General features: G+C 40.3%; 1 protein-coding gene across 1 annotated transcript in view; it reads right to left on the bottom strand.

Annotated features, from left to right (window-relative positions):
• LOC126198832 (vascular endothelial growth factor receptor 1-like) overlaps positions 1 to 22,567 on the bottom strand; it is a 308,538-nt gene that overhangs the window by 199,587 nt on the left and 86,384 nt on the right. The window contains exons 3-4 of the mRNA XM_049935411.1: positions 12,245 to 12,398; positions 9,383 to 9,519 (exon numbers count right to left, since the gene is read on the bottom strand). Of these exons, the coding sequence (XP_049791368.1) occupies positions 9,383 to 9,519; positions 12,245 to 12,398 (291 nt within the window). The remainder of the gene's footprint in view (positions 1 to 9,382; positions 9,520 to 12,244; positions 12,399 to 22,567) is intronic.

Below are 22,567 nucleotides of genomic sequence, written 5' to 3'. Positions count from 1 at the left end.
AAATATAGTTACGTATTCCTAGAAACCCAAAATTCGCTTGTCAGCAGCGGAAAGAGGCGTTACCTGTTGTGCAGCATTGCAAGTTTTTCAACATTGCACTATGAGCTGAAAGCGTTTTCTTGCGATTTCCTTATTGATGTTTGATCTGACTGCTTGTAGCTCTTTCACAGAAGGGATAAAAACGTTACAGTCAGTGAGACTGGAACTGCGAACCGTAACAGACGCTGTTTCAAAGGTCAGCACGTTACCACAGAGCTGGCGAGGAGGTACGGGTCTCAGCTTCCTATTTCGAGGGCAATAGTAACTAGAACTCATAAACCGCTATTTAAAGGTCGAGATTAGTTGCGATTTCCACCTGCAACGGCTTTCCTGGGCTGAAAACCGTAAATTTTCAATCTTTTGTTACCCCTCAAGCGATAATAACTCAAATTATTCAATGGAAATGACAGGTAAAATCAAATAAACTTTGAGGCTTAATTCCGTGCACACCAGGAAGTAACTCGTCGATCACAGAGTTGCCAAACATACGTTGCCTTGTTGCCAAATCTCAGTTACAGTGCCAGCAGGAAGAAGACGAACCGATGTGATCCTACAGCGGTCTGGGAAGTGACCATAGCTGGTGTCTCCAAGTCGCGGCTGCTACGGCCTGGAATACGTAATGCGTCTGATTCGCTTTCTGTAACTAGGTTTAGGGACTGGAGCGTAGTTACTAATAATACTCAGAACTGACTGCAAACTGAGCATCATAAATCAGTAACTCTCATTACTGTTTTTATATTTCTTTCGTAAGTGTACTCAAAACTAAGAAAGTCATTCACAGGCGTTTTCGTGCCTCGCCGATAGTCGAGCACAACAAACAAATAAAAATAAAAAAGAATGTGTGTGTGTGTGTGTGTGTGTGTGTGTGTGTGTGTGTGTGTGTGTGTGTGTGTGTGTGAGAGAGAGAGAGAGAGAGAGAGAGAGAGAGAGAGAAATAAAAAGCAATGAGAGAGAGTGTAAAAAATTGTTGTAAAGAAATTGAATCACGGTATTTAAAGAAATCTTTCATTAAAATGACACGTTCCACATCATTACGAAATGTCGTATTCATGATCTATGGAACAAGAGGTAATCTAATGTAATCTAATCTAATCTAATCACATCATATTGATGATTAGCCATGAAGAGTCATGAATTACCGAAATTTTTGCCAATACCAGTAACCAAATCTAAACTTGAAAATAAAAGACGACAATTTTTGTAATAAACCGTGACTCCTGTCAAGACCCTTTCGTCCCTGTTATCTAACCACGAAAGATGTCTGATATACCTCCATTCTGAAGTAACAAAGTGTGCATGCATTTAAAGATGAAGTGCATGATGTGAAGTTCTGTGACGGAGATACGAACCCAACAGGTAATCCGATTGTTAACTAAGAAAAATCAAATTTTACGTATCGGTTTTTCTTACGAGCCGCTAGGTGTCTGAATCTAAAATAAGGATACAAACTTTTGTGCCTAAGCGACAATCGAACTGCACACCTACCGTGCATCCACGAATATAGCGTAAGTATCAGTTGCTTACTCATGAACAGTAAGATGTGTGCATGTTTGACCAGAAATAACGACACCTGTTGCGATTGTTGGCAACACATGAACAGACATTGAAATTGCGCTTTAATATTCACTAGCAGGTCGGTGTGCACTTGATAAAGCTAGAAATGAAATTATGAATATTTTTGTACTGGATCAGGTTTCAGACCCACATACTTACCTTTGGAGGAGACCTAGAGAAGATTGCAGTCTTGGGAAAAGGAACGAAATGACTGAACTATACTGTTCCGAGAGATTCAGATCCTCGAAAGAGGAGATACGAATTCGAATCACAGTCCAGCACCAAATTTTTAAACGTCTCTCGTTCAATCAAGTACAAGTAAAATAAGAGCCCTGTCCCTTTAAGTGGCTATCGGTTCATCGAATAAAATAAAATTTGCTAATGTAAGTAAGCTTACTGGCGACTGTATTTCTGTTTTCCATGATTTCCGCTGTGTCATTTCCCAACGTAAACTGGCTCTGCCCAGTCGGTAATGAAGGAACGTGATGTTTAATGCGGATTCTGGATTATAACGTCTTTCACTTGAGGTTACCAGAGGTAAAATAAATATGTTTGTGCCTCTTAAAAGCAAACGCCTGAACCCACGCATTGCACCTGTGATAGCTCGTTCCACCAGACCATTGTGGTCACATTACCCAGCCCCAGGAGTGTGCTGTAACGGATGATGTGCTTAGCTTACAAAATTAGTCACGGTGGAAAAAATGCGAGTCTATTAAATGGTCAAGTAGAAGCAAGCTTCTGACGCAGAGATTATGCTATTCTCATGTCAGCAGGATGTAAAGACTCTTCTAGGCATCATAGGCTGGATGTGAAGCCATTTTGATTTTTCACAAATTCAGCAAATTTCTTAGTTCGCGAAAATCTACTGTGAAGTGTGAAAGATTTCTTTAAATACCATGATTCAATTTCTTTACAACAATTTTTTACACTCTTTCTCATTGCTTTTTATTTCTCTCTCTCTCTCTCTCTCTCTCTCTCTCTCTCTCTCTCTCTCTCTCCCTCTCTCTCTCTCTCTCTCACACACACACACACACACACACACACACACACACACACACACACACACACACACACACACACACACACACATTCTTTTTTATTTTTATTTGTTTGTTGTGCTCGACTATCGGTGAGGCACGAAAACGCCTGTGAATGACTTTCTTAGTTTTGAGTACACTTACGAAAGAAATATAAAAACAACAATGAGAGTTACTGATTTATGATACTCAGTTTGCAGTCAGTTCTGAGTATTATTAGTAACTACGCTCCAGTCCCTAAACCTAGTTACAGAAAGCGAATCAGACGCATTACGTATTCCAGGCCGTAGCAGCCGCGACTTGGAGACACCAGCTATGGTCACTTCCCAGACCGCTGTAGGATCACATCGGTTCGTCTTCTTCCTGCTGGCACTGTAACTGAGATTTGGCAACAAGGCAACGTATGTTTGGCAACTCTGTGATTGACGAGTTACTTCCTGGTGTGCACGGAATTAAGCCTCAAAGTTCACTTGATTATACCTGTCATTTCCATTGAATAATCTGAGTTATTATCGCTTGAAGGGTAACAAAAGATTGAAAATTTACGGTTTTCAGCCCAGGAAAGCCGTTGCAGGTGGAAATCGCAACTAATCTCGACCTTTAAATAGCGGTTTATGAGTTCTAGTTTCTATTGCCCTCGAAATAGGAAGCTGAGACCCGTACCTCCTCGCCAGCTCTGTGGTAATGTGCTGACCTTTGAAACAGCGTCTGTTACGGTTCGCAGTTCCAGTCTCACTGACTGTAACGTTTTTATCCCTTCTGTGAAAGAGCTACAAGCAGTCAGATCAAACATCAATAAGGAAATCGCAAGAAAACTCTTTCAGCTCATAGTGCAATGTTGAAAAACTTGCAATGCTGCACAACAGGTAACGCCTCTTTCCGCTGCTGACAAGCGAATTTTGGGTTTCTAGGAATACGTAACTATATTTATGAAATGCCACATTTGCATACCTCTTGAGTATGACACAGCATACCAATTAAACACAGACCCAATCAAAATCTAAGTGAGTAGTATTTTACTAATTCGTGTCGATAGAGGCATGCTTGTGTACAGATACTTTCGTCGTAAGGTTATCATGGTTAGTTTTATTTCATTTCTTATAATACAGTGCACAATTTTCGTAAGGTTTCCTTTAGTGTTGTTAAAACAATAGTAAACATGAGAGAGAAATTAATCATCAACGATATATGCGAATTCTCTGATGTTACCTATGACAGTCTGACAATGCACATGCAGTTTATTGATTACATGCATGTAGAAAACTTGTTCTGAGTTAAAGCTGTCAAAGTTTGAAGAAGAATAAAATATCACTACCACACGACGGCTAATGTAGAAAATACTTTTCTGACATGTTATGGCACGATGCGCTCTCCCTGCACATCTTCGAGATGCATCTGCTGCCTGCTGTCTATTAAACCTGAATAGAACAAAATGTCACAGTAGTTAGTCCTTTTTCCACATGCGACTACTTTGGGTTGAGAAGTGAAGGGAATTTTGTTCAAAGTTCCATTAGATTGATAACTTCAGCAGAGAGCAGAATTGCGTTTTATTAAATGTAGCACTGAATGTATTCGAGCTCGCGACATCTTATCTATGCTACAAGCTGACACGTAGCTACAACAGCTCCAGAGCTCGGCAACTATTCCTCCAGAACTTTTGGATTCCACACCACTGTGAGATTATGCATATGGCCAGGTCTTGACTTCTGAGAGACAAACAGTTACAGCTTTTCTTTTGGACTGAGCGACGTTTTCTAGTAACAGATAGCGCAATAGAATAGCTCAAGTGGAAAGGAACACTTCCTATTTAAACTTCTGCATCCTACACTGTTGGCAGTTGTGTGTAGGTAGCAGTTACGTGATTTTATTTCCGTGATTACAAAATAGTCGAATGTATGCACTGGGTAGCCGAGGCAGCTAGTTCATGGTGATTCGGTCAACCAAATAAATGAATTTACTGAACATGCTGCAAATTACTACAGGGAGCCTGTGTGTCAGAATTCTCATCCAGTGTGGCGCAACTGCGTTACGATAGAAAAATGACTCGCAGAGAAGAGGATTTCGTGGTCTGTTGGACGGATGGTAGGTTGTTATACCTATGGTCTGGGTTCGATTCCCACTTCTGTCAATGATTTTAGATAGGGAGAGACAGATTCCATTCTCTCCTGGCTACACCAAGTGAAGGAGATATAATGGCTGCGTGGTCTGAAAATTCACATTAAAGATGATATTCCTTCTTTACCAAGTAGACGGTAGGTTGAACCACAATAAAGTCTGGAGTGGCGACATGTAGAAACTCTATCACCAGTAACCTTTCTTATACTAGTTATTTATTTCAAGTGACGACACAAACGCTATGTATGGTCACAGGACACTTATTCCATCTTTTATTTGAGCTTCTGTATGTCGATAAAATTGGTTCTGAACTGGGAATGCAACTCAGACCGCCCTTAACGCGGAATTTGATCACTTCATGGCAATACAGCTCGGCTACAATTTTTTGTTTGTTCAAAACTGCAGATTCCTCAACACCTTCACATATTACGCGTGAATGGGATCGAATCCTGGCCCGGCACTAAAGATTTAATTATGTATTATCAAGCTCTATCATGAGAACACCTATCTGCTGGTGGATAATAATTTTGATTTTTAATGTATTTTCATTCGCTGTCAACACTAACGATATCTGACGTTTTTAACTCCCAGTGAGACACATAACTATTTGCGAGATGACTGTAAGTTCAAGATGCTATTCTGAGCAGCTGGTGGAGAAAAATTCGGTAGCTGACGTCTCTTTGTGTGTAGTCAACAACGATATGTGTGGGGCTCTATTCCCAGTGAGCGCTGAACTCTTCGTCATATTATTTCAGTTCAAACATGCTCACATGTCACTGCTGGTGCAACAAACCCATATTTAACGTTCGTTTTCTCTAGAATATAACAGCGATAGGTGCCGGGTTGGAGTCCTGGGAAGGAAAAAATTAATGTTTCGTCTCGTCATTTCAGTTAAAACATCTAGCTACGGCCGCAAAATTCCGATATGTCACATTTGACTGTGCTTCGATAGCAATCCGATTAGGTTCCGGGTTCGAATCCGTGTCCAACACACAGCTTTACCTCACGGCATTTCAAGTAAGTTACTTGTGAAGAAGCAATATTTAACATCTCTCGTCGTTCGTTAACAGGGACAATAGATGCTGGGTAGGAATTCGCGTCTGTTAAAAATGTTTGCGTTATGCAATTTAAAGTTGATATTTGCTAAGGAAACGTATGAAGATGCAGACTTCCTCGTTATCAATATGTGCGGCATATCTTTCATGTTAACGAAAGTAAATTCCCGCTTTACCTCTTCTTACGTGTCAAATGAAATGTATGCCATGAGGAATAGAATATTTGTTGACTGCGTCCTTTCTTGCTTCCATCCCTACCAACATATTTCTTCATTCTCATGGTAATCATGACATTCTATGTGTATGCTGCAAAAGATTGCAAGTGGACAAATTCGACATCGAGGTGCAAAGCGTTTGGTATCTTACATTATATTCAATTCGAATAAGCTTCCGGTGTATTTTTACTTCGTTTGTATTTTTAGATGATTATGAACGTTACGGAAATTTATCTCACATGCTTTATGTTGAATGAGAAACATTGAATGATCCGTTTTGCTTTCCCTACGTTGAAATGATATAATGTCGGCGTCAACAGCCTTCTTCCACGCCGGAAGCTGAAACTTGTATCATTCTGGATTAATGATAATTGAATGTCTCATATGTATACATAGCCCACAAGGCGACGTCAGAAACCATCAGGGGAGAACGCCGCATAAAAACCAAACGTGCGCGGGCGTCTCCACTCTAAAGAACCGTATCGGAGAATCACGGCAAGCATTTCGCTGAAGAGCTGCCTCGTCAGAGAGCCGAGAAATGGCAGCGTCGTAGCAAGTATTTGTCAACACTCTGATAGTGCATTTACTTCCGGGTGTAGGTCGGCGTTACCTCGCTAAATTCACTTGACATTCGTTTCCCACATCAAAGACTCGTACGATATAATCCACTGCAAGATGACACAATTAGAAAGTATATTTTATTTCTGGACTCCAAGAACGGCGTTCTTCACATAAGTAACACCTGTTTGTGTGTGCATTCGGGAGGACGACGGTGCAATCCCGCACCCGGCCATCCTGATTTAGGTTTTCAATGATTTCCCTAAATCGCTTCAGGCAAATGCCGGGATGGTTCCTTAGGAAGGGCACAGCCGATTTCCTTCCCCATCCTTCCCTAATCCGAGCTTGTGCTCCGTCTCTAATGACATCGTTGTCGACGGGACGTTAAAACAGTAATCTCCACCTCCTCTGTGTGTTTAAGGTTGCGTTTTGAGGCTCAGGCAACATCGCAGTGACTATAGTCCGCCTCTGGCCGCCAGTGTGTCGTTAGCTCAGAGGTTCCCTTGTGCTTTGCATTGCTTGTACTATAAGACATAGCAGTTCGAATCACGGTAGAAGCCGCTGACTACAACCTTTTACTTTCCATTTTAATTAATGGAGTTGCAAACTGCTAGTAAAAATTTCTTATGCGAAATCTGAAGAATGCCTTTAAACATCAACCTTTGTCCGATTCGACTTTGCAAATTCCAAGGTGCTTCACTGTAAAATAGGTCCTGAAAAGATTCAAACTGACTGTCAACGATATAAATTTGAGCTTTGTTCGTCATATAGGTCTAACATGTCAGAAGGTTGTTTATGAAGTGCACATGTTCATTAATATAGTTCCCTTCTTCTAAATGTTTGCAATAGCATTTAACTGTAGACGTTTTCTAACACCGGCGTTAGAAATTCCTTTCCGTTCTCTGAAACCTTCAAAACGACAACGTTTTCTGGTTTAAATCTGATGACCTTAACTATCACTTCCGATCAACAATAAATACTTCATGAACCCATACATGGAACTCCAAATGTGCAGTGTTCCTGCACTGCTACAGAGCATGCATTGCAAGGTATTCACACAGCTTATCGCATAGACTTAGCATAAGGAATGAAACAATAACTGTAATACACTTTACACCACAGACGCTCACTCTGGCTTGACGAAAACATCCAAACATTGACCAAATGTTGCACAAATAATTGAGTTTGAAAGGAAAAGAAACGAGGTATGAAGCATTTATAAATTCATTGAATGTAGTGAGGTGGTTTAATTTCGTCCCAGTCTATAAAATTAATTTCGGGCCATACTCCGCTCTCGCCGATTAATGTAATATAATACCCGTTTACTAATCACGGCGTCTGTCTCCGTTGCTTTTGAGTGTGAATGGAAATCGTAGAAATTATCTGTGGAGCAACATTTAATAATAAAGCATTTTAAATCATCAGAAGCGATGAGCGGTAGCAGGCGCTTTCGATAAAGAACGGGGAAGTGCAGCGCCGCAGCTGTCGCCACGGCCACTGCCGGTAGCCAGCAAGTGGATCCCGGAGCTTTGCCGATTACGGCGTCCAGAGGAGGACAGTCTGCAGAAAATCTGCCGCAAAATGGTTACTGGACAAAATTTTGTTATCGGTGTGTCAGAAAGCGAAATAGATTGAATCTGCGCTACTATTACATTCACGTGTTCAGTATTCAGGCAGAAGAGGCTATAAAAATATTTTATGCCAGCTGCTCACGATCCACTGACATTATGAACAGAAACAACGCACGCTACCGCTAGACCACAGGCGTAATCAGCCTAGGGTTTCTCTATCATGGGACAAGTTTTCCTCAAGGAAGTGCCGCAGTCTACAGTGTTGCCAGATTGTGCAGCTTACCGGACTTAGAGAATTAGCGAGGTGGCCAGTTTATTTGTCCCATGTCGCGATCGGCGCGGACTTAGCCTCTGCAGCGGCCAGCCGCCGGTCGAGTTTTATGTCAAAGAGTGTACATATATAATAATCCACAGAACATAGGGTCATTCCCAAGCAGCTCCGCAATTTCATATGATGTCTGTGCAAAAACTACAGCACATACAGAAAGTGACAACTACCAGTATATGGCATATCTCCACATTTTGATTAGTTAATGTGCACTGTGGTGTAGTTGCACTAGAAAGAAGACTGTCAGAAGGTGTAGGCAAATCATCCATTCTGTATTGTCAACTCAAATTACTTTTTGCATCCAGGCAGGCAACCCAACAAACAGCTTTCCAAAAAGAGCTGCTCCAACACTTTCCCAGGCAATTTGTGTCAGAGACTACAATGAACTATATGTACATATTTGACATCTGCCACTTCACAAACAGGACCTGTACTGAAACACCTGTAATGAAAGTTAAGAATTTGGACAGATGCTCTATCCACCAATATGTGGTTATATTCTGCACATCTTTTAGTTTAAAAGTGCACTCATCTTCTGAAACCCTGGGAGTACTTATAAATAATCATGTATACATGATGACCCAGGAGGAATACACAGTATTCAGGGATATGACAGGAACAATTATTTGAAGCAAAAAAGTCTGGTAAACATAGGCTCTAAAATGCATACCTTAAGAGCATTTTAGAGCCTGAGTTTACTACACTTGTTAGCTTCAAATGGTCATTCATACCATTTATCTGCATATCAACCATTCATAGAGCATTTTAGAGCCTGAGTTTACTACACTTGTTAGCTTCAAATGGTCATTCATACCATTTATCTGTATATCAACCATTCATACTGGGACACTCTGTATAGCTAAAATCACTCAGTACACTCACACTACATATTTACCCATGAAATACTTACTTTTTCACCACCAATGAGGCAGAGCGTCACTTTCACTTCAGGGTGTGTTGGCTTACAAGGAATGACAATGTCCTGATACTGCATACCATGTATTGGTGCAAAGAATTCATCACTATATGTAAGCAGGTTCGTCGTATCTGTGGCAACAAAATAATACATGTATCTCATTAAGTAGTACAAAGCAAAAGATGACAGTTAAATGTTGGAGTTCATTATCCATCACAGTCAGATATTTCTACTAATGAAAATAACACAAGCATAAAATGAAGAAAATAAGTAGATTTTTTCATAAAAGAGTGCTGGTGCAGCAGGATATACAGGAGAGCTTCTGTGTACTTTGTAAAGAACGGCAGAAGTACTGGCAGAACTGGATACATGATGGTGGACAAAGAGACATGCCTGGATAGCCAGTTGGTAAGAGCTTCTCCGTGAAAGGCAAGGATCCACATTCGGGAAAAGACATTTTAGTACTGATCCAGTACACAGTTTTTACCTGTCATGAAGTTCTACAAGTAATCTTATAGACTAAGTATCACTGAAATCTCAGATTCCTTTTTTCTGGCCTCCAATTACAATGAAAAAACATTTCACGCAAGTAGAGAAAGTGGTACAAACACTAACAAATGCAGAACAAAAGATCATATGCAATATGTAAGATAAATATTTGAATGGGAATTAAGTAATGAAGTGCAACAGCTCATATATGATTGGATAAAAGCAGTGTCATCAATGATTAGGCAGTTATTGTGCAAGAGTATTAGAAAATAATAATGAAATAAGCTGGAAGTAAAGGTGTTCTGCAACAACTGATGTAAATTAGATCCAAGCAAAATTCAAATAAGTAGTAAGTTTCTGTTTGTGAAAGTGTTAATCTTGTGATAATGACAAATTAAACAGCCAATATCCTGCTATAATGCTGCTTGGGATATGAAGACCCAACTTACCAATGAGTGGGAGTGCAGAGAATTTGATGGACCAATGGTAGAAAATGATTCTATAGTAGAGCTGAATGTATTCTTATTGCTTCTGTAATACCAGAAAAGTTGGTGATGTCTGCTCATATATATTTTATTATGGAGAATAAAAACTATTATCTTATTATTTTATCTCCAATCTGCAGTTTAGCTGAACTTATCTGTTGTGTAGCAGTTGTGTCAGAGGATGCTGGCTTATAGCAATCCAGCATACTTGCAGAGAGATATGACATTGATTACTCATCTAATATGTATAAATACGAAGCCTTAAACCTGCAAAACTGATCACAAATAGATGTAAAAATTTTACTGAAATTAAATTAAATTAATAAAAGAATGAGTAGGTTTTATTCTGTTTGAGACTGGTATGTAATGTCTTCTGCTTAGACACTACACAAGAGTTACTTCTTAATATGTGAAGTCCTTATCACCAGCAAGTACAAAACACAAAACAATAGAAGAATTTATATGTGAGGCTATTTCACTCAAGCATGATGTTCCATCAAGCATTAACCATGTATCTCATTAAGAGCAAATTGCATTTTATTGTTGTTCAGTTTTTTACAAAGCCATTTTTAATAGTTGTCCTGTCAATACCCCCAAATAACCCCCCCCCCTCCCCCCCCCCTCCCCCCCCCATAAGCCTGATTACATTCTTACCTAGTATTCCCATAGTTAAGTGCAATTTAAAATGATGACCCTATCCACACAAATTAGTTCTATAAATTTATAATACATTGGCAATGCCAGAAAAATTTTGTGAGTAGGGTAACATGAAAAAATGACTTCAAATTTGCATATTTCCCCAAAATAACATGATTTAGTGCTCTTTAAAAAATGCAAAATTTGTGTGGTATAAAACTGAAATAGTGGTCAACTTTGTACCCCCATAGTTCATCAATAATTTTGGCAAGGAATGCAGAAAAAGAAGAGAAATTCATGCATAACTTTAACTTACAGTACACTGTTCAAAACCTTCCTTTTCAGAATCTTATTCACTAAACTGTTACTACACAATCTACCACAATTGGGATTTGACACCTATCTGTTGCACCTTAAAAAAATAAAAAGGCAATAAGTGGTACAATTTATACTTCAGTAAATTCCTAAGATACAACTCCACAGTTTATCTTAGAATAAGAAATGTCACTGTAGACATTAAAGAGCTCTCTCTGTCACTTAAATGCATAACAAAAATAATACTCCAAAAACATTGTTAATCATGTACTTCCTTGAAACTAATGACAGAATATCTAAACCAACTGATTTTAATAAGAATCAGATGTTCATTGTCATAAAAAATACAACATAACTTGTTCAAAATTAAAAAAATTCTCTCAAACACATAATAATATAAGTGACCATGTTGAGATTTCACAGCAATAAATAAGTTTATATTCAGTTCAGTGAAGATCTCTGTGAAGCAGGTCAATTGAAATAATGATAATTTATATGACAAATATAATGGCTACTGCATATCATTAAATATCTCTGCTAAAAATTTATACACTGTTTACAAAGCAGGAGAATGCATCATTTTCATGAAGTGCTTTACTAGGCATGGTCCACTTTGGAGTAGTGTTCTCACCTCCCTCTGACCTTTGAACTGATTGTCCCCAGTGAGTTTTAGGGTGAACAACAGTTTAACATGGACTCTGAATCACAGTGGAACATGGTATCCTTTTGTGTCACAAATCATTACCCGAGTTGAAAGAAGCAAGGTGTGACAGAAAAACCCATGGACTGATTAGAAACTGAATCTCTTATCTCTGGATTTACATTCTGGAATTTACTCACAGAGACAACAAGCCACATGTGAAGTAGTACTCATACACTGGAATAGAGCAGTTAATAACCCAACAGATTTACTTTGACGTTCTCTTCTCACCTTTCACATACAAGTATATAGATGTATTTTTCTCACTGTTATTATCAAACAAACAATGGTAATATCCAACATCCTTGTATGTAACATCTGTCAGCTGAATTGATGATATATATTTGCCTTTCCTCAAAGTTGAATGTATGTTGGGTTCACTGTCCTAGAAGCAGAAAAAAGACAAAATTAATAGCCTCTTAGAATCAGAATGTCAAAGATAGTACCATATGTTTATTGACGTATGTTCCATAAATATGGCAATATTCCATCAAAATTACATGTTCAGTAACTTAATGCATACTATAATTACACATACACAGAGTGTAACATGAATACCTGTATATTGACATATTCTGAGAGGTTATAGATCATGTCCTGATGAACACATTGATGAGGATATAACATCTGGAAACATCATCCACAGACCCTATAGACCATTGGATTTACAGGGGACAACATCTGTTGTTAGTACATCTCTTCAGTAGTGAATGTGAGTCAAAACACTGATGGACTGTGGGTTGCAGTGGACCTGACAGGCACTAGTTGGTGCCAAACACATCTGTTCCTGCCACAAAACAATAGAAGCCCCTAAGAGCAATGATGGTTCATGTGTCATTGTTACAACTCATATCTGCTGCTGATATTTTATCTGCAGATTCTAAAAATAATCCCAAAAAATTTTGGTCATATATAAAATCTATGAACGCTACAAATAATTCAATACCTTCTCTTGCTGACAGTATGGGTAATGTAATGGATGATGATAGACAGAAAGCCGAAATTCTAAACCTAGCTTTCAAAAAATCATTTATGGTAGAGGACTGCAGCACCATTCCCTCTTTCAATTATCAAACAAATGCAAGGATGGCTGATGTAGTGTTTAGTGTATCTGGGATTGTAAAACAGTTAAGATCCTTAGACACCAAGAAGGCATCTGGCCCAGATAGTATCCCTGTAAGAATTTATCTTGACTATGCTACAAATATAGCACCATTCTTATCCATAATCTGTCAGAGATCATTGGAACAGCAGAATGTTCCATGGGACTGGGAGAAGGCCCAGGTCATAGCAATCTATAAAAAGGGTAGAAAATCGGATGCACATAATTACTGGCCAATTTCACTGACATCAATTTGTTGTAGAATCATGGAACATATTGTGTGTTCAGACATAATGACCTTTCTAGACTCTGAGAAGCTCATCTGCAGAAACCAGCATGGTTTTAGGAAACAGCACTCATGCGAGACACAGCTGATTGTCTTTGTGCATGATATACAACAGGCTCTAGATACTGGCTCCCAGATTGATGCCATGTTCCTCGACTTTTGACTCAGTTCCACACTGTTGCTTGCTCCAAAAAGTGCCCGCTTATGGTCTATCTGATGACATATGCAGATGGATAGAAAGTTTTCTAACAGACAGAGAGCAGTATGTCATCCTGAATGGGGAGACTTCTAAAGAAACAAGCATAACATCAGGTGTGCCCCAGGGCAGGGTAATAGGTCCACCGCTTTTTACGATTTACATAAGTGATCTGGTTGATGGTATTGACTGTGCAGGAAAGTAGTATCACACGAAAGTTGTGAACAAATCAATAAGGATTTGCAGAAAATAAATGCATGGTGTAATGACTGGCAGTTAACTCTCATTATTAGTAAGTGTAACCTACTCTGTATAACAAAGCAAAAATCCCCTCTAATGTACGAGTACAAAATAAATGCCCAGTATTTCGAAGTGGTAACATCCATCAAGTATCTGGGTGTGACTATATGAAATGATCTCAAATGGCGTGATCAGATGATACAAGTAATGGGTAAGGCAAACTACAGATTGCAGTTATTGGTAGAATCCTGTAGCAATGCAGTCCTTAAACAAACAAAACTGCTTACGATACTTTAGTTTGTCCAATCTTAGAGTATTGTTCGTCTATATGGAGCCCTTACCAGTTGGGTCTGATTCAAGAGATTGAGAAGGTCCAAAGAAGAGCAGCAAGATTCACGACTGGTACATTTAGCCATCGTGAGAGCATTACAAATCTCATAGAAAGTTTGAAGTGGGACACACTTGCAGATAGACCATGCGCTAGATGCAAGGGGCTGCTTACTAAATTCCAAAATCTGATCTTTGCCGAGGATGTAGAGCATATATTATTACCACCAACTTTCAAATTGTGCAATGATCACCATTCACAGATAAGAGAAATTAGAGCTCGTACTGAGGGGTTCAGTCATTTTTCCCTCACGCAATCTGTGAGTGGAACAGAGGAGGGGAAATATGAATTTGGCGCGAACAGTGCCCTCTGCCACATGCCATTTGTTGGCTAGCGGAGATATGTGTAGATGTGTAGGTGTAGATAGAGTGGTCTAGCAGCAAGGGTTTATCCCCTGCAACTTCAGCACTCTGTAAAATTAGAGGGGGGGGGGGGGGAGGGGGGGGGGGGGAGGGGGGGGAGAGAGAGAGAGAGAGAGAGAGAGAGAGAGAGAGAGAGAGAGAGAGAGAGAGAGAAATACATACATGGGGACGTAACTCCTTGGGTCACCCACAACAATATTGCTGACCTGAGGCAGCTCAACTAACCTCTCTGGACCTGCAGTTAGTTCACTCTGATTGATGTTTGTGACAACATGCTTGTACCTTATAGAACAATAAAATACGTTTGTATGGAATAGTACGACCTGTTAGTTGTTGTTATATGTAACTGCTACCCGAGTACTGTAGTTCCTACACATACATACACATGAACATACATACTATAGGGTGTTTAAAATTAGTTGCCACTTTGGTGTTTGACTGACCAGAGGGGAACGTGGTGCTGTTGCCCAGGTAACACCAATAGCAAGCCAGCTTCCCCTATCACACACCACCAGCCATTCGGCTGATACAGCCCCCCCCCCCCCCCCCCCCCACGTTGCCCCACTGTGAGCAAATAGTATCACATGGTGTCATGCCTCAGATGCATGAGTGTTTGTCAGTAAAGTCGTATTTTCTGGCATTTAAGTGTTCTGTAGGTATTGCGAAAGAAGTGTTTTGTGTTGGCGTTGCATTAATGATAACAGTGCAGTACATCGGAATACGAGATTTGCAATAAAATTGTCATCCAAGAACATGTTCACCAGCTGGGAAGACAATGATCTGCTGCAAAACATTCATCAGAATTCAGCAATAGTAATGGATGAAACGCCATACCACTCAGTTGTGATGCATAAAGCCAACAATGCAGTGGACAAAAGCCAATATTTTGCTCAGGGTACAAAGAAATGTTCCATGAAATAAAGTTTAACGTAAAATGTATACGGCAAAGTTCATGGAATTTTTTAGTGTTGTACAAGCCAAAACTTCACGCTACCATGTCAAAGAACTGGCTAACGACAAAGGACATAGTTTAAGCTTTCCTCTGTATCATGCTCATTTAAATCTGACAGAGTGTATGGGCTTAGGTGAAATGTAATGTGCAAAAAACAGCAAGAAGTTTACACTCACTGAGACCGAAATGCTGATAAAAGAAGTCACTGCAAATGTTAGACGACAGGATTAGTCCTGAGTTGTTTGGCTTAATACCAAGAAGGTAGATGAGGAGACATTGATTCATGAAGAACTGTGATGAGTTTTGAGGAATACATAACTTCTCCTGTTGCCACATCTCTTGTTAAGACACAGCAGAGTTTAGAAATATATTGCAATGCAATTGAAACTGCAGCAGAATCCTGAAATAGTGTATTATCAAACTAACAACTGAGTGCAAGTCAGGTCAACAGTTTATGAAGCAGCAAATTCTGGGTATAAAAATAAACATATAACTCCTTCACTCATATTGTTGAAAAAAAACACAGCAGTTCTTGTTTCACCATGGCCCTCAATAATAACATTATTTAACTGAAAAAATCTGTAGACATTTGAATATCGCTGTAGATATGGAAGTTCCACATATTAATCATATAGCAAAACAGTCTCATAATTGTTATCGTTTCCCAGAATCTTGTTTCGATAACTCTAAACATTTGTGAGATATGAGGAATTTATGAATAGGTCATCCTAATTGTTTCACTGACACCCAAGTTCATGTTGGAGAGCTTTATGTACATTACATTTTCTCAAGACTGGAAACAGACAGCGATATCCAGGCAAGTTTAAAGAGTAATTCAATGTATTATCTACATTTAATAGACAGCAACATGTGACCTAACATGCATCAAACACAAATTCATAGCAACACCTACTTTTCAACGCAAACTAAAAAATTCTTAAGTAATTTACCTACTACTGAAATATCACAATAACTGTGACTGTTAATGACATGATAGGTAGTTCGTCATGAAGCTGATGACTTAAACTATAGGATGTGAGAGAATGAGAATTTATTACCAAGTAGTTTCTGGTATGTGACAATTACAGGAGAATATCTCTGCTAGATGTCAGCTATAAAGTACCATCTCTATGCCTCCTAAATAGGATACTACCACTTGCTGAAGAAGCTGTAGGAGACTACCAATGGGGGTTTAGATGCAAAAGATCAACAGTGGACCACCTATTTATCCTAAGTCAAACAACGGAGGAATGCTGGGAATATAATACAGACATGCACATGCTCTTCATTGACCCCATAAAGCCTATGACAGCATACACAGAGGTACTGTAATCAGAGTACTAAAGGAATGTCAGTTTCCATCTAAAATTATCCAATTGGTGGCAATGTGTCTAGAACAAAAACTCTCTAAAGTGCATACAAGTACCGATCTATCAGAACAGTTCGAAGTTCGAACCGGCCTCAGGCAGGGAGATGCCCTCTCACCTATATTATTGTGCTAGAAAAAATAGACTGGGAATTTATGAAAACTGACCCCTTTGGAATACCCCTAGACATGTCAATGACTTGGTTGGCATACACGGATGATATAATCCTAATCAGCGGTAGTAGAGAAGAGCTCAGAATAATGGCAGGCTCATACTGAAAGATTGCCAGTAGGGCAGCCCAGCAAGTCAGTGAAAATAAGGCAGAATACACGGTCTTGAGCAAGTCAGCGAGGGATGGGGAGCCGCTCACGGTGGACAGTCTCTGATTCAAAAGGTCAAATACTTTCAAATACCTTGGTAGTCTCTGCAGTGATCAGAACCACTGTGAAATTGAAATAAATGCAAGAATTGTCGGAGGCAACAGAGCATACTTCTTTAGCCTTCGGATGTGCTGAAGAAAAGATCCCTGTCAAGAAGTTTTAAGATCAGGCTGCAACAAAGTATGATTATGCCAGTGGTTATGTATGGTTGTGAAAGCCTCACCTTCAGGAGAACAGATGAAGAGAAACTACTTGTTTTTGAAGGAAAAATCCTCTGAAAAATATATGGTCCTGTGATAGATTCACAAACAGGGGAATGGCGAATTCGAAAAAACCAAGAATTAAAAGAGGTTTACTCACAGCCTGACATTATAAAAAGAATAAGAAGAAGAAGGTTGACCTGGGCTGGACATGTAGCACGGATGAATGAAGGGAGGATACCCCATGATGTGTTTCAGGGAGCTGTAGCTGGAAGGAGGTACCGGGGATGACCGTGAACTAGATGGAAGGACAATATTGACAAGGACACCAAGGACATGGGACTAGGAGCGGACGAGTGGTGGCAGGAGGCTCACAACTGGGAACGACGGAGGAGGAGTGTGGAGCAGGCATATGGTCACTAAGGCCCAAGCCGCAGATAAGGCAAAGTAGTTTCTTTAAAATTATTTCAGAAAGATTGCAAATCAGCTAGCTTGCTGTTCACATTGTGTGGTGTGCATACTGTAAGACCTTCAGTACACACACCATGAGATTATTTGGCTTGTCACTCTAACGAAGTAGGCGAGTGTCAGCAATATGTCTCGTGGTCTTATCGTGGCGTGTTTATCTTCTGCCGTTAGGTCAGATGATAGAAATGCCACTTGCACACTTAGAGTAGCAGATTGACAGTGACCAACTTTAAACAGAACTTCACACACATTTATTAAAATAATAACAAGCAGAAAAATACTTAACTTGGTTCTGGATGCTATTTACAATTGACAATCTGAAGTTCCTTTGGTCTTGGTACGTCAATCTTCTTCTCACCTAACTCTGATACTTGACAAAGTGTCTATACATTTCTCTTCATCGCTATGTACAGGAATATGATAATCTTATTAGGCGCATACTGAAACTTGATTATAGACAAATGCAGACTAATGCAGACTGACTAATCGGAGGTCTGTACACTCGTTATAAAACCTCGTGCGTTCAGGTATCACTGCATGAGTGTGATCCACAAGGAGAAAAGGTTCTATGTTAGCAGCAATCTCATTGGCTGCGTTACATATTAATACGCGGATCGGCGGAAGCAGAATTTGGTCTGTCTCTATGACAGCGCCATCTTGTAGTGCGGAGACGGACAAGCGCTGCGCCTCTGCTGTTGTGCTTAGCAGGGCACGCTGTAGTGGGAAAGTTGTGTACGTGCTGACTACGCGGATCTATGTACACAACACATTGTTAAGCGAGCCCGGCAGGTTCTGCATTGAGTAGGACTGGCATTACACTGTGGTCATCTGATGATGGGTGCTACACGCACTGACAACTATGCTTCCCTCCATTCGCTCTGTGCTGAGCTGTGAAAAGTTGCAACTTACTTTAAACACACTACAGAGACCCTGGTAATGCTTCACAACTGCTAAATATGTATGGAAATCGCATATACATTCTAAATTTCTTGTCCCTTCTCTCTCTGTGCATCTCCTCATCCCCCCTCTCTCCATACATCTCCTCCTCACCCCACCTTTAAGTGTGTAACCTCTTCCCCCTCTCTCCATCCATCTTCTCCTCCTACTCTCTATGTCCATTTCTGTCTGTACGTTCAGTAGCTCCATACATCTTCTCCTCCCCTCATCTCTATGTGCAAAAGCTCCTCCCACCCCCCTCTTTCCATCTCTTCTTTGCCGCCCTCTCTTTCCTTCTCTTCCTGTCCCCTCTCTGCATCCATTTCCGCCTGAATGTTCAGTTGAGTATCATGTAAAAATGTGTAGTAAATTAGTCAAGAACTTTTCGAGAGTTTTGGTGACAACACCTATATCTACATCTAGATGGATACTCTGCAAATCACATTTAAGTGCCTGGAAGAGTATTCATTGAACCACCTTCACAATTCACTATTATTCCAATCTCGTATAGCGCATGGGAAGAATGAACACCTACATCTTTCCGTACGGGCTCTGATTTCCATTATTTTATCATGGTGATCATTTCTCCCTATGTATGTCAGTGTCAACAAAATATTTTCACATTCGGAGGTGAAAGTTGGTGATTGGAATTTCGTGAGAAGATTCCATCACAAGAAAAATGCCTTTGTTTAAAGATTTCCAGCCCAAATCCTGTATCATTTCAGTGACACCCTCCCCCATATTTCACGATAATACAAAACATGCTGCCCTTCTTTGAACTTTTTTGATGTACTCGGTCAATCCTATCTAGTAAATGTATATATATATCTTGGTATGAAACGTGACAGCAGAAACGTCAAACAGAATGCAATTTCTTTACTTTCATTCCAAAAACACCATTACCATCCTTCTCAAGTGATGATCTTTCACAACTGATTTTAATTTCTGACTTTTCCCATGGATTTTCCAAAAATTTCCAATCATACAAATCTTGTCCTGACAATTACAAACACTAAAAAGGCAAAAATCCACCAAAACTGTTGAGCCATTCTTAACTGGTGATATTTCATACATGCGGCAAATAATGTTGATTTCCGACTTTTCTGTCAGATTTTACAATAATGTTCAGCGATTTTCAAGAATGCTTACAAGCAATATATATCGAATGTGCGACTATCGTGGATCAAGTTATCAATTTAATTTATAGCGATAGGAACTACTATTACAAAGATGAACGGTGTGGATTTCGCTTGACAGTTATATTTTCATTGTGTAGAGCTACCCGTAAGTAATAAATGTTCAAACACGCACTGAGAATAGACTTGAACAGTTTATTACTCAGTATTACAGAAAAAGAAGCACAGTTGTTATAGGTAACTTGTAACAACAAAACAGCAACCCAGGAACGGAATAAACATAAAAACAAAAGTTATAACTCCATGGAGTAGGCAACAACTTTACTCAGCACTCCAAGTGGCTGATTCAAACTTGGCAGTTTATGCCAATCATTTGTTGTTGTGCAGTCACTGAATTTGTGACTCAACTGTATCTATGAATGGCGCGAATGGAACTAACATGTATGGACACAGCAGTTGACGTGAGTAGCAGTTACTACGGGAGCTGGTGGTGTGTATAGGTTCTGCATCGACCTGTTGTGGCGGCAGTGCTGAAAGTCGAGGTGTTGCATCTGTCAGGCATAGAGCTCTTGACAATAGGGTGGGTGATGCCTCTGTGAAAATGTAAGCTGGCTTCACTCTGCTAAGAGACACAGTGGCCTGTTTGCCATTACTATGATGACCATCGTGTGTGTGTCTCTGCGGAGGATGTGATGGGGTTCAGTATACGGTGGCTGCAGTGGTGGCTTGATGCAGTCTGTATGTAACATAATGTGTGAATACCTTTCGAGGTTGTTATGCACAATAGTTGTTTGTACAACCACACCTGGAGGCCTTTGTGGGTTTGATATGACTTACAAGTTCCCATAACTTTTGAAGGAACTCTGGTTAGTCATGCATTTCTGACAGTAGGCCTGTGGCAACAAACTCCCCTGGTAGGTGCAGAGTCTCACCATAAACCAACTCAGCTGCTGAGGACTCTGCATCTGGTTTGTATGTGGCTCTTAGACCCAGCAGAACTATGGGTAGTGCAGATGTTCAAGATGTCCCATGGCACATTGTCACAGCCTTTAGCATTCGATGCCAACATTCAAGCATGCCATTGCTGGCCGGATGATAACTGGTTGTTTTGTGATGGACGTAGTCACAGAACTTCGCCAATTGTGTGAACAAATCTGACTCAAACTATCGGCCTCTGTCGGTGGTGATATGGAGCGGACAGCTGAATCTTGCCAGCCAGGTAGATGTGAAAGCAGTGGCTAGTGTTTTCACAGAGATGTTGTCCCTAGATACTGCTTCAGGCCATCGCGTATATCTGTCAATCATTGTGAATATGCACTGCTGGCCATCCGATGGAGGAAGTGGTCCTACCACATGAAGATGAACATGGGCGAAGCAAGAAGAAGTGTCTGGGAACTCCTATTTGGGGATGAATGTGGCGAGTGATTTTGCAATGCTGGCACATTCTCATCCATTTGTGGCAGTCTCTTTCTATCCCCGGCTACACGAACCTTTGAGACACTACCTTGAATGTCAATCGGACTCCTGAGTGGCAAAGATTATGTAAGGACTCAAACACTGGATTGTGAAATGCAATGGGAACAAAAGGGCATGATCTGCCATGTGACACTTCACAGTACAATTTCATGTTCTCGCCAGGAATGTTGACTTGACGTAACTTGAGTGCTGCAGTGTTGTCCTGCAATATGGTGTGTAGCTCAGAATCTTCTTGTTGCACCCTGGCAAGTGCCATCCTGTCCACAGGCTGTGAGACACTGGCCACTCTAGAGAGGCAGTCCACAACCAAATTAGTGACGCCTGATATAAGGCAATTCCAATTGGCTGTACTGCGGTGGAGAGCAAGTGTTGCTGTTTTTATTGAAGGCATATGTTAAAGGCTTGTGGCCAGTGTATATCACAAACTCTCGTGTCTCAACCTGTGGTTGAAAGTACTTGACTGCTTGATATATGGCTAAAAGTTCCCAATCATATGTGCTTCATCTTTGTTGTGCAGGTGACAGCTTGTGCAAGAAATAAGCCAGTGGCTGCGAGGCACCATCCACCCATTGTTGGAGGACTGCACCAATGGCTAACCGATTGGCATCCACCACTAATGCCAGTGGAACTTTGAGCTTGTGGTGCACCAGCAGTGCTGCTTGTGCTAGGCTCTTTTTGGTTACTTCAAAAGCCACATTCATCTCCTCGGTTCACTGCATAGGAGAGCTGCTCTTAACCTTGGAACAAGCCAGTGCTGCGTCAACAGCGCCTATTGTTTGGCAGTGCATAGTAAATGATGGCAGTAAAAATTGAGCATTCCTAAGTATCTGCATAGCTCTTTTATTGTAGATGGCTTGGGTAATTGCAGTATGGCTTCAACCATATCAGGGAGCGGTAATGAGCCTGAGAAGATATTCGATGACCCAGGAAATCGACTTGATGTTGGCCAAACACACATTTAGCTGTGTTTAACACCACGCTGTACTTCTCAGAATGCTCAAAAACTTCTCTCAGGTGCTGGTGATGTTGTTCCTTGGATGATGAATACACCAACACATCATCCAC

The sequence above is a fragment of the Schistocerca nitens genome, chromosome 8 (assembly GCF_023898315.1).
Source record: "Schistocerca nitens isolate TAMUIC-IGC-003100 chromosome 8, iqSchNite1.1, whole genome shotgun sequence".
Lineage (NCBI taxonomy): Eukaryota > Metazoa > Arthropoda > Insecta > Orthoptera > Acrididae > Schistocerca > Schistocerca nitens.
The sequence above is the reverse complement of the archived record's forward strand: the minus strand, read 5'-3'. Positions and strand labels throughout refer to the sequence as shown.